At 39.2% G+C, this 13,636-nt stretch overlaps 1 protein-coding gene across 1 annotated transcript in view; it reads left to right on the forward strand.

Annotated features, from left to right (window-relative positions):
* Nucleotides 1-13,636, forward strand: part of ST8SIA6 (ST8 alpha-N-acetyl-neuraminide alpha-2,8-sialyltransferase 6) — a 51,653-nt gene that overhangs the window by 21,114 nt on the left and 16,903 nt on the right. Inside the window, exon 3 of the mRNA XM_061181399.1 lies at nucleotides 4,015-4,101. Within this exon, the coding sequence (XP_061037382.1) occupies nucleotides 4,015-4,101 (87 nt within the window). The remainder of the gene's footprint in view (nucleotides 1-4,014; nucleotides 4,102-13,636) is intronic.

The raw sequence follows: 13,636 nt of genomic DNA on the forward strand, positions 1-13,636 counted from the left end.
ATAGTTTTCCTTGAATTTGGAAAATTTGCCACCATAATTTTTTCAAAAATTTTTTGGTCTCTTCTCTCTTTCTAGGACCATAATTTCTCATTTAGGCCCCTTGAGGTTGTCTCACAGCTGAATGATTCTCTACAGCTTTTTCGTTCAATCTTTTTTCCCCTTTATGTTTCATTTTCAAGTTTCTATTGCTGTGTCTTCAAATTCACTAATCTTATTTTCTTAGCTATACATCATGAGAAATTTCATTTCTTTTTAATTTAATAAATGAAATTTAAACAAAACTTTAGACTCTGACACATTTGGTTTTTATGATAGGATAATAATTTCTCATTTACTGTACTTTTCATGATATGTTTTATTTTGATGACTTAAGATACAGTTGCAGTTCTCATTGGTTTAATTAGATATTTTGTATTTGGCCCTTCCCTTTCCATTTCTCTTTAGTTGAGCTTTGTGAGACAACAACTCTTTTATAACTTTTAAAATTTTTTAATTGAAATGTGGTTGATTTACAATGTTATGTTAGTTTCAGGTTTACAGCAAAGTGATTCAGGTATATACATATATACGTATACATATATGATATACATATACTTTTTCAGATTCTTTTACATTATAGGTATTACAAGATGTTGAATATAGTTCCCTGTGTTTTGTCTATTTTATATAAAGTAGTGTGTATCTGTTAATCACAAACTCCTAATTTATCCCCCCCTCCGCCCTTTGGTAACCATAAATTTGTTTTCGATGTCTGGGAGTCTGTTTCTGTGTTGTAAGTAAGTTGATTTGTATCATTCTTTTAGATTTCACATATAAGTGATATCATATGATATTCATCTTTATCTGACTTACTTCCCTTAGTCTCATAATCTCTAGGTCCATCCATGTTGCTGCAAATGGCATTATTTCATTCTCTTTTGTGGCTGAGTAATATTCCATTGTGTGTGTGTGTGTGTGTGTGTGTGTGTGTGTGTATATATATCTATCTCATATCTTTTTTGTCCATTCATCTATTGATGGACACTTAGGTTGCTTCCATGTCTTGGCTATTGTGAATAGTGCTGCAATGAACATTGGGGTGCATGTATGTTTTCAAATTAGCATTTTTGTCTTTTCTGGATATATGCTCAGGAGTGGGATTGCTGGATCATATGGTAACTCTATTTTTAGTTTTTTGAGGAACCTCCATACTGTTTTCCATAGTGTCTGCACCAACTTACATCCCCACTAACAGTGTAGGAGGGTTCCCTTCTCCACACCTTCTCCAGCATTTGTTATTTGTAGACTTTTTAATCATGGCCATTCTGACTGGTGTGAGGTGGTACCTCATTGTAGTTTTTGTAGTCTTGATTTGCATTTCTCTAATAATTAGTGATGTTGAGTATCTTTTCATGCGCCTGTTGGCCATCTGTATGTCTTCTTGGGAGAAATGTCTATTTAGTTCTGCCCATTTTTCGATTGGGTTGTTTGGTTTTTTGTTGTTGAGTTGTATGAGCTGTTTGTATATTTTGGAAATTAAGCCCTTGTCAGTTGCATCATTTGCAAATATTTTTTACCATTCCATAGGTTGTCTTAGGTTCATTTTGTTTATGGTTTCCTTTGCTGTGCAAAAGCTTGTAAGTTTGGGGCTTCCCTGGTGGCACAGTGGTTGAGAATCTGCCTGCCAATGCAGGGGACACGGGTTCGAGCCCTGGTCTGGGAGGATCCCACATGCCACGGAGCGGCTGGGCCCGTGAGCCACAGTTACTGAGCCTGCACGTCTGGAGCCTGTGCTCCGCAACAGGAGAGGCTGCGATAGTGAGAGGCCCGCGCAACGCGATGAAGAGTGGTACCCGCTTGCCACAACTAGAGAAAGCCCTCGCACAGAAACGAAGACCCAACACAGCAATCAATCAATCAATAAATAAGAACGTGAATTTAAAAAAAAAAAAAAAAGCTTGTAAGTTTGATTAGGTCCCATTTGTTTATTTTTGCTTTTATTTCTCTTGCCTTGGGAGACTGACCTAAGAAAACCTTGGTATGATTTATGTCAGAGAATGTTTTCCCTATGTTCTCTTCTAGGAGTTTTATGGTGTCAAGTCTTACGTTTAAGTCTTTAAGCCATTTTAAGTTTACTTTTGTGTATGGCGAAAGGGTGTGTTCTAACTTCATTGATTTACATGAGGCTGTCCAACTTTCCCAACACCCCTTGCTGAAGAGACTGTCTTTTTCCCATTGTATATTCTTGCCTCCTTGGTTGAAGATTAATTGACTGTAGGTGTGTGGGTTTATTTCTGGGCTCTCTATTCTGTTCCATTGAGCCATACATCTGTTTTTGTGCCAATACCATGCTGTTTTGATTACTGTAGCTTTGTAGTATTGTCTGAAGTCTGGGAGGGTTATGCCTCTTGCTTTGTTCTTTTTCCTCAGGATTGCTTTGGTAATTCTAGATCTTTTATGATTCCATATAAATTTTAGGATTATTTGTTCTAGTTCTGTGAAAAATGTGAGATGACAATTCTTTTGATACTTTGCATGATGGACCCTGGTACACACATTGCTCTGATGGTTGTCCTGTTTCCAATGTGATCAAATGACTAAAAACCACGCCTTGGTGGTAGATAAGACTTCTCCAGGCAGGAGAGGATAGTCACAATGTCACGTCTCTCTCTTGAAGAGCCAGAAATTGAGAGAGCCTTGAGTAGGCTGCTGAATGTGCATGTCTTCTTTTTTTTTCTTTTTTTTAGCTTAATGCTGTTTTGCAGAAGGTCTTTAGATTAACTCTCACCATATGGAGGCAGGTGATCCTCACTCCAGCTGGGAAGTGCCACATCTAGACAAAGCTTTGGGGCTAGAGTATAGATCTCTCGAGTCCCTTGGTGACAAGACTTGGGGCCCTTGAGAGTGAGGTAAAATGGTTGAGGTTGGAAACCTGTATACAAGTCAAACTATTTTTAATCTCTCCCGTGGTAGCTCTTTGCTTTGTTCTCCTTTAGTATTTTGCAAAGTCTTTCAAGATTTTCAGCTTTTCTTAGCTGGTCCAATGGGAACCAAGAGAAAATATTTTCAATTAATCTTGGTGGCAACATTGACAGGCGAGATACCCAAAAGGTAGGTAAATTTCAAGGGCAAAGGAGTTGATTGGTTGACTACCTTCCCCACCTATAATAAATACTTCCTTTTAGAGACAGAGCTGCATTATACTGCATGGGGGTGGAGAAGGTCCTTTTCTGACAAGATTCTTTACTGCCTTCCCCAGACACTCATCAACATATACTCTGTCTTTTTATTGCAAAGCCTTGATCTCAAATAGCTGGCAACTAATGACTATGCTATTAACTGAAAGGAAATTTAAGGGTTTTTTCACTCAAAAGGATACATGCATTTTAATTGATAACCGTTAAAGACTAGAGGCTATTTTGTGATTTCAGGGAGTTATTACGTAATGATGAAATTTCAGGTAGAGGGAGATCTACCAGGGACTGGGATCCGGCCAAACTGTACCACTATGCCTGTAGATTTTTATGCCAATATACATCTCTTTTAACCTGGCCCAATCTGGTGTTTTAGTGTACTGTTCAGAATTAAAATTTAAGATGATTATTTTGTGGAAATGTTATCCATATATCCCAAGATAAATCTATCAACTTAGAGTCTGAAAAAGATGGTAAACTATATATTTATGGTAAGTGTCTATAAAAATATATTTATTTGTTAATGAGAAGCTAAGGTGAACTAGCCATAAGATATGCATGTGAATTAGTGTGCTGTCGTGGTTGGTTTGTAATACTAAACTTGACTTATGAATGTGAAAATTACATATTCCTAAATCAACATAATAATTCTTTGTGAATTGCATGCTCCTACAAGTTTTGAAATGGGTGTGATGTTTACTTATTTCTACATCACCTTATTTCAGAAAAGATTTAGAGGGCTAAAATGAGTAGATTATAAGTGTCGTTTAGAAGACTTATATATTCGTTTAGCAATAAGTGAGATCTTTATTTTCTAATTTCATTGACATTTGACTTTTAGGTATTCAGAGGATGACTATCTTCAGATTATCACAAATATCCAGAGCTGTCCATGGAAGCGACAAGCAGAAGAACATGAGAAGTTTAGGTAAAAAATTTCTTCATAAATAATATGAGATAAAAAATGTTTTGTACATTTGCTTTGTCGTTAAAATAAGCAATGCGTTGTTAAAAAGAAACGTAGAAGGGGCCAAGCGACCATCAGGAACTTTTCGTTCTGAGATCCTCTCATGAGACACAAGGCCCTGTATCCCCAGCTCTTAGATAGAAATTTGTATTATGTTGCTGAAATTAATTACAGAAATCCCAACTTCAAAAAGAAAGTTTTTGTTGTACTTTTTATCATATTTTAGAGGATGTTGTTGCTTCTTTGTACATTTGTATTTGACATTTATTTGTAAATAACATGTAGCAGTGTAAAGGAATTTTGGAAAACATAGAAGGAAAAAAAAATCACCTATGGTCCCAACACTCTAGAACAAAAACTATGTTCCTTTCTGCATATTCCCTTCCTGTTTTTCTCATCAGTTTTTTAATCTCAGCAACATTCAGGAGCATGAGATGCTCCAGGTAATAACCCAGGGAGGCGCCGTCAACCTGACAAGACCAGGTTATCAGTGGATGATTACAGAGCTGTCTTGTGCTTGAATACCTCGGAGCCCACCCAGACAGAAATAAATTGTGTCAAAACAGTACCCTGCGGGGGGTGCCTGGGTAGTTCTCTGGCACTGCTTCCTCCTATTATCTGCTCATAGGGTGCAGCCAGGCCAGGTATCTCTGTGCCTGCCTGGGCTACCTTGCTCTGCTTTTCTTTGCCACATTCTGATTCTTTGCTTTGCATCAACACAGGTTTTGTCTTGTGCCAGGTTATTACAACTTGGTAATATGTTTTTATCTTTACTGGTTCCTGTTTTCAAAATTTACGTTAAGCATCGACTCTTCTAAAAACCTTATTAAAGAGACTTGGCCTTCCCCTGAGATTCTCTAATGCTGCTCAGTTCTGTTTGCTGTGGGAAGCCAGCTCTTCTGCATGCAGGGTCCTTCAGTCAGTACATGCTGGAGTCATTGGACCAGCTGTCTTTGATTCTGGTGCCACTGGAGACGGGTTGTGGGCAACTCTCATTGGGTAAGAGAGAAACTTCCTGATTGGGTTAAAGCTGAAAATGAACATCCTTCCTCCACTGGGTAGACACATGGTTGTCATGACCTCCTGTAGGATTCCATTGTCTTTCCTAACTGACAGTTTAGAGTGTGGGATTCCTGTGTAACTATTTCATCTCCAGGACATTTTATGCTAGATCGTCCACTATAGACTGAACTTGTCCCCTCATAAGTCATAAGTTAAAAATCTAATCCCCAACAGGATGGTATTTGAAGGTGGGGCCTTTGGGAGGTGGGAGGTGGGAGGTGATTGGGTTATGAGGGTGGAGCCCTCATGAATGGGATTCATGACCTTATAAAAGAGACCACGTACTGCTGTCTCGCCTCTTCCATCATGTGAGGACACAGCAAGAAGACAGCTGTCTAAGAACCCAGAAGTGGATTTTCACCAGACACTGAATCTGCCAGCACCTTGGTCTTAGACTCCCAGCCTCCAGAACTGTGAAAATAAATTGTTGTTGTCTCTAAGCCACCTGGTTTATAGCATTCTGTGATACCAGCTCAGATGGACTTAGACACAATCCTACCGAAGACTAGATTTGAGAGATTCTCGTGACAGGAAGACCTGATAGAAAGTTGCACGGGCAATTGTAACCTAAGTGATCACAGGGTCAATGAGTAGCAGAAGAGTCTGTTTTTTTTTTTTTTTTTTTTTTTATTTATTTATTTTTGGCTGTATTGGGTCTTCGTTTCTGTGCGAGGGCTTTCTCTAGTTGTGGCAAGCGGGGGCCACTCTTCATTGCGGTGCGCGGGCCTCTCACTATCGCGGCCTCTCTTGTTGCAGAGCACAGGCTCCAGACGCGCAGGCTCAGTAGTTGTGGCTTACGGGCCTAGTTGCTCTGTGGCATGTGGGATCTTCCCAGACCAGGGCTCGAACCTGTGTCCCCTGCATTGGCAGGCAGATTCTCAACCACTGCGCCACCAGGGAAGCCCAAGAGTCTGGTTTTGAGAGACCTTTCTACCAGTGCAGAGTAGGCAAAAAAAGAAAGAGAGAGCTATGGAGGTATTGAACTATTGAGGATTAATCCCAGATAATTAGCTGGAAGGACTAGATGAGTAGTGACACCGACAATTAAAGTCGGGGTAAAGGAGCTTCCACTTCTGGTGGTAAAGTTGATTTAGGGCAAACCTCCTGAGAATAATACAAACAAAACGAAGTATATGAAACACTTCTTTTGAGGGCAATGGAGAGCTACCAAGGCAGGGGGAATTTCCAGGACTAAGATCCAGAAGAAGAGAGAAGCTGAAAGAGAAGAGACGCCTTTGGAGCTGCTTTCCCTCACAAGGAGCTTGCTGGATGCAAAAGCAGAAGCATGGAGGAGAGGTAGAGACATAGGGCAGGGCTTCCAGCATACCCTAGAAGAGACCAGTTCTCTAAAAGACTGAAGCCCAATTGAAGTCATTTCCATCCTCCCTTGGATTTAGGTCTGCCCTTAGCCTAGATGCCTGATAAAAACAAAATAATCCTGGGGCATCATTTAATCCATTGAGGGTCCCGAATAGAACAAAAAGGTAGAGGAAGGGCAAACGTGCTTCCTGTGCTTGAGCTGGGACATTCATCTTCTCCTTGGCCATCAGCCTTCGGACTTCTACTGGGACTTACACCGTTGGCTCCCTTGGTTCCCAGGCTTCGGATTTGGACGAGAACTACACCACTGGTTTCCTGAGCCTCCAGCTTGCAGACCGTGTATCGTGGGACTTCTCAGCCTCCGTAATCATGCGAGCCAATCCCGCATAATAAACGTTCTTTCTACATAGCTATATTTACAAAAATAATCCTCTCTGGAAGAAGGTGACCTCCTTCTGAGCCTTGAATGATCTCTGCAAGTTTTTACGCACAACGTCTAGCTGAGTTAAAAAGGGAATTCTTTTTAAAGGTTTTTTCCTTCTTTCCCTCTTGTGTGTGTGTGTATGTGTGCACATGCAGGCACTAAAAATCAGGAGTCTCTTTGAATCCAAAGCCGTATGAAAGTCACTGGTGCAAATGATAATGGATAGATGCTGTATAGATGGCTGGTATGCAGATTGACTGGCCATTTTTCCCTTAGAACCATCTCAATGTAAAAAGTGCATCCATAACTGTGATGATTACCCCATGGTAATCATCTCTATCCCTTCAGGGCCAATTTAAGTAAACATCTGGGACCGTAACCCTTATTATTTGTTGTCTTTCAAGAGAACAGTCATGGTGACATTTATTTATTTACTTGAATATTTATTATATTGGTACATTCTTTTTATGGGCATATTTGTGAACTAAATTATATAAACCCTCATCAGAAATCTGTGCAATTAAATTATAATAAACCGTTCACTTTCCTCAGTTTTTACTGATACAGCTGGCCAAATCTGGGGAGTTTCTGGCTTATTTATATAGCTGACATTATACAAATGTCCCCTATTATTATAGATGTCAAGTAACTAAATAGTATTGTATTTTATTTTATTTATTTATAGCAATTTATACCAAATTGAAGAAAAGTGAAAGGTGGTAATATTCTTTTAGCAGGAATAACAAAAGTTACATTAAATTCTAAAAAATAGGAGCAAGTGAATATATTCTAAATCCAGCTGTAGCCTGATTGTTGAAACTCCCAGAAGTTGACACCTAGGGGCTATTTGAAGATTATGGGACTTTGTGGTCACAGGATCTCAAAATCAGAGAGCTTTTAAAAGCTTTCCTTAAATAAATATGCTACTCGCTAGCATAGGGCATACATTTTATTTATCAATAAATATTTGTTTCGGGATTACTCTGTCAAAGCGCAGTAGGCTTAAGCCTGTTACAGTTTCAGACACAAAGTAGAACCTCAGTAAATATGTATTAAATAAATGGATGCATGAAAACCAACAAGGGAATGCAGGGTTTACTTACTGATTTCAAAGAAGTTGAAACAGTTTGGAGAGACGAGAAATAAAAGTGTGCCTATTTATGATTTAATGTAAAAATGAGTGACGTATACAAATACCGTAGTATATCAATGCTCGGTCACTGTGGGATGTAATTTCTTGAAACGTTTTGTGGAAAGAGGCAGGGCTTGAGCTGTAGCTCTGAGGACAAGTGGAAAGAGAGGGAGAGACCAGGAGTGATGGGACCAGGAATAAACATGAGTAAGTTTCAAGACCAGCTTCACTGTTGCAAGTGCACTTGTTCTAGAGGGTGCTTGGGGTGCAGGGGATACTTACAGGTAGATGGGGTCGGCCTGATGCTGCAAGGACTCTGATTATCAGAGTAAAATCCTTCCACAGGCTTTCTGTAGATACCAGGAACCCAATAGGGATATTGCCAGCAAGGGTATTACATGATGAATCTATTATTTTAGGGAATGCATTCAGTCAGCAAAGTCTTAGGAGGGAGTGAATAGACTGAAGGAAACCAGAGCAGTCAGGGGCTGGTGGTAGAAAGATGACTGCAATATGATGAAGATCTAAAACATCACTGGTAGCTGTAGAAATAACAAGGAAAGGACACTTGGCTGTGAGCTCCTTGAGGACATGGTATATTTTTTTTAATCTTTGTATCTCCTGTGACCATCACATAGATGGTACCCAATAAACAGCTGTAGTATACATGACTGGAAAAGGGGCAGAACTTGGTTGCTTATTGATTCCTAGTTTTCTAATTGAAGGAGAAAGAAAAATAGAGTCAAAGAACCATGAGAAAATGTGGGTCTGGTCGATTGGGGTAATAGTGGTGCTAGTGACAAGTAGAAAGATTTCAAGGGGAAATTGCTTTTGAGAAGATAAGCCTATTTGGGGCAGGCTGTGTTTGAGATGACTTTGGGACAACCAGATGCAGAAGATGTTGTTTCCTTGGTCTGGGATAAACATGTAAGTGTTGAGAGAAAATGGGCTCTCCCAGAAAAGAAAGTTTAAAAGCTAGGTTATGTAAGAAATATGGCCCTGGAAAAGCCTATCTTCTCAGCAGTCTTAATTTTTTTTCCATTTAACAATGTTTGTCCGCTTTTCATAGATTCTTAACCTTTTAGTCATTCAGTAATATAATTGTGAGTCTGAGAACTTGTACCTGGGGTTTGAGTCCCTAACTTCCCTCAACCTTTACCTGGAAACATCTGAGATCTATATTGGTGGTTCCATGAAGCCCTTGAAATTGTATGTGACACTTTGCACATGTTTCTGGGAAAAAGATCCCTAACTTTCATCAGACTCTCAAGGAGCCTGGGAGCCCCAGAGTGGACTAAAATATTTCTAAGAACTCTTCCAGACCTGAGGCTCTGTTTGCTTTGGGGATTGATTGTTTGTTTCACCTTCCATGTAAGCATGATTATCATTAAGTTTAGGTGTGGCTATAGCTCAGATTTATCCCTACTTGTAATTCTAAATTAATTAATTAAATTAATTCTAGACTTCAGTTATGAATTGTTATTTCTGTGAGATCATAAAGAGGGATTTGAGTAAGAGTTGAAAATGTCCTACCGCCTTTTTTCTCCCTTGGCGTGTAATTTCATTTACGTATAACTGTACAAAGTTAAGAATGTCAAGCTGTCTGCCTTCTGCTTTTAAAATCATCAATTAATTTTCCTATTACAGTTATTTTCCCCAAGCACAAGTTGGTACACGTATACTAATTTGTGGAAAATCTAACCTGGATTTCAGTTTAAGAAATTATAGATGGTCCCCCATTTACGATAGTTCGACTTAACAATTTTTTTATTTTATAATGGTGAAGAAACAATATGCATTCATTAGAGACTGTACTTCACATTTTGAATTTTGATCTTTTCTGTAGTGTCTGAGGACAGAGGGAACAAAAAGTGTCCACTGAACTGAGAAGGTATCTTGAGATTGAAGAATGAGGCAGGCAGCTCCATATAATCGGTGGATCCGTTTATTATGTGGTAACTTACATACAGGGTAGGATCAGGCAGATGTTGATCCAGAGCATGTGCAGCTGTACTCTGCATCTCCGAGGGGCAGTTGGGACAATTTTATAGTTAACCTAGGGTATGGGTGTATGTGTTTGCAGACAGCAAGTGCATTCCTAAGTCAAGATTTATGATGGGGAGCTAGTCTCATGGGTGCCAGGAATATGTCCGCGAAGGTCTTTATCACTGTTTGGAGACTAACACAGCACAGAAACCACCTGGACCTAATGATGATTAAACAACATCTATGAACTACAAAGCCCTTGACAACAAAGAAGAGATTTACCCCCAGTACAGTCCTAGGTAGGGTCATTGGAAGGACAGGAGGCCTGGGATGGCATCAGTATGCTAACAGCCGCGCACCAGGATAGCGATACATACCTGATATCATTTCGTGATGCTGGGCAGCTCCCAGGCAGCCTGGTGGTCACGAGTGTGAATAACCCACGCACTGACAACCATTCTGGACCCAGACCACCATTCTGCTTTTCATCTTCAGTACAGTATTCAATAAATTACAGGAGATAGTCAACACTTTATTATAAAAGAGACTTTGTGATAGATGATTTTGCCCAGCTGTAGGCTGATCTAAGTGTTCTGAGCACATGTAAGGTAGGCAAGGCTAAGCTGTGATGTTCGGTAGTTTAGGTGTATTAAATGCATTTTCGACTTAGGATATTTTACACTTCTGTTGGGTTTACTGGTGTAATCTCATTGTAAGTGGAGGAAGGTCTGTATTGGTTTCCACACTGTCTCCCTGTCACGTTTAGAGATGGGTAGGTAATCATTTGCTTGAGCAGGACACTTGGATATTTGAGAATAATGTTACCGAGTCCAAGCTTGTACTTCTCGCCATACAACAGGCCAATAAATTGAGAGGTGAGTTGTTGGAGCGAGGACGATCGGCTTTATTTGAAAAGCCAGCAGACTGAGAGGATGCTGGACTAGTGTCCCGAAGAACCATCTTGCCCGGGTTTGGACGCTAGTTCCTGTTATTGCTGCAGATATTTTCTGGTTCCTGCCAGACTCGGGAGGGGATGCGTTCATTCCTTTTCTCCTGCAGCCACTCACAGGTGGGCCGGGTCAGGATGTTTCCTGTGAGCGAAACAAAGGTATTTTAGCTTAAGCCGCAGGCATGCGAGGCAGGGTTCCTAGAGATGGGCCATACTTTTACAACCCTTTAGTGATGCTCTAGCAAAAGCAATAGAGCAATAGAATACAAAGGGTGAAGTAAAAGAAACAGATCCAGTATGGAGTCAGATGTGCTCTTCCCTATTACAATAACATCGAAATACTTAAATTTAAATTAAATGTGTTATGAAATGCTCCCGACTCCTCTTCCTCATCTTCCTCTTTGCCCTTGAAAACTCTTTTGTGAAGCTCTGGAAACTTCTGGTAAGCAGGTTTTATCCCAGAAGAAGGTCTTTGAGCTTCAATAATCAGTCTTAGATTCCCTCGGTAACTTGCATGGTTTATTACTGCATTAGCTTTCATGAATGGTTTTCTAACTTAAAAGAACTGTGTTCATTTGTGTAATCAATTATAGAAAGCTAACAGGTATACAAGCAACAGAGCTTAATTTTTATTTTCCTTTCACTTTTTTTTTCCAGAAATAGTCGCACCATTATTTTGCTTTGGGTTTCTTTTGGAACCTCTAATACCATTTGATTTCTTGAGACATCCCTATGTTTCACAGACGTGAGTTTGAATACAAAAATCACTGAACATTATCAGTATTTACTGAAAACATAGTGGCAGAAAATGGTGCTATTGTATAAAGGCACATGTTTATTTTAAGGCTCATGCAAATGAGATGCGTTTCAAATTACTTGTAAAACAGGTATTTTGTACCTGATTACTTTGTTACAGATACCTATTACATGGTAGCAATTTTAATAAATCTCAAATTATCCCCTCAGGTTTGGTTCCATTAAAATTTCTTGAAAGTAACTTTGTCTTTCTTTGTGTTGGATATAAAAGAAAAGATTCCATTGCTGTCTTAGTAGATTCCTTGATATTTCTAAAATAGCAGCCAATGTGTTGCTTTCATTTTTATTTGAGCTCCTTGGACAAAATACAGTGTTAAACAAAAGAAACTTACAAGCTACATATCACATATGTTAATTTTTTTACTATGTGACACTTACATGTTTGATGGTTTAGCTATGTGAAAGGATATAAATTCTGCAAATAAATAGATGGTTAAGTTAATCAATATTTTTCAAGAAGTCATAAAACTGAGCAACCAACCTTAGTTTGACCAACAAAGTTTTCAACTATCTTCTAAAATATGTCTCCAAAAGCAATAGCTATGGTTTGATTTTGGATAGCATGTGGTGAGCTTACTCCCTTTTTTTTTTTTTCATTCAGTCAACACTTAACATTATTAAGTCCCAGACATTTTGTCTTGTAGCATAGATTTCTTGGAGAAAAGCAAAAGTCATCTCTATCAGGGGCTGCTTTTGATTAGACAAAACCATGTTCATTTTTCTGAACCTCTGTTCTCTTCCTCCTCATACCCTTTAAATTGCTGCTTACGATTCATGCAGGGTGACTATGATGACGGCTCAAAGCAATACATAGTTTTTAAAAAATTTAAGAAGATGTTTGCACTTTGTGATAGGTGTTTTGGGTCAGTTGTCAGATTGAAAAAGCTTCTTTCCCTCGTTTCCTCTGCCTCGAGACCATTTTTCAGTGTTAATAGTCTGTCATACCATTTTCTATTTGTCATGCCATACAGCCTGCCTGTGCATTTAGAAAAGCAACAAAAGCCACACCATGTCATTACACCTGCTGTATTTAATAATAGAAACTGGCTCTGTACATTTAGGGACTAGTTCCTGTCTTAGTCTTCGGAATATAAACTTCGCCATAAAAATGCATCAAACCACATGGGATTCACTGACCTTCTAAATTTTATTTCAAAAATGTATCTCCCAAGTTGTACTCGGTATTAACCGTATTGCTTTATGCTCCTAGGTCAGAGAAGTCTTCTTCTAGACCACCCTGCCTTTCAAAACCTCTGCTCCTTGTCACGTTGCCTGGGGTATCTTCATTGGTACATGACATTGTTTAAACACTGGTGCAATGTCCCTGTATACGTAGAGATCTTTCTCCAGTGTTTCAACATTATCTCCTTCACTTGTGAGTTCACATTTCAGTGGAGTTCCTGTCCTTTGCTTTGACAGTCACAGTCTCTCATATTTTATTTACCTTGGTTTACTTATATTCTACTCAAATAGATGAGCTGATCTTTCATAAACGTCAAAATATCAGTGTACCCATATAAGGACAAAACTCAGTCATCTGAGATGCGGATGGAATTTGGTCTTTAGTCATTCTCTTCCTTAACCTGAAACTTGTGTGAATCCCACATTGAACAGGGAATCACATACCCTCTTGGATTTTCCTAGGGCTGCCAGGTTATGAAGCAGAACTTTGAGTGGGTTGAGGTAAAGCTAAAATTGTGAAGTGTGTGAAACTGTCCATTTATTGTATATTTCAAAACGTATTGAACATCCAACTCTGGGTCAGGTGCCTGGGCTTCCTTCCACCCCGCCTTTTTGATCTTCTGTA

This window comes from Eubalaena glacialis, chromosome 2, assembly GCF_028564815.1.
Source record: "Eubalaena glacialis isolate mEubGla1 chromosome 2, mEubGla1.1.hap2.+ XY, whole genome shotgun sequence".
Lineage (NCBI taxonomy): Eukaryota > Metazoa > Chordata > Mammalia > Artiodactyla > Balaenidae > Eubalaena > Eubalaena glacialis.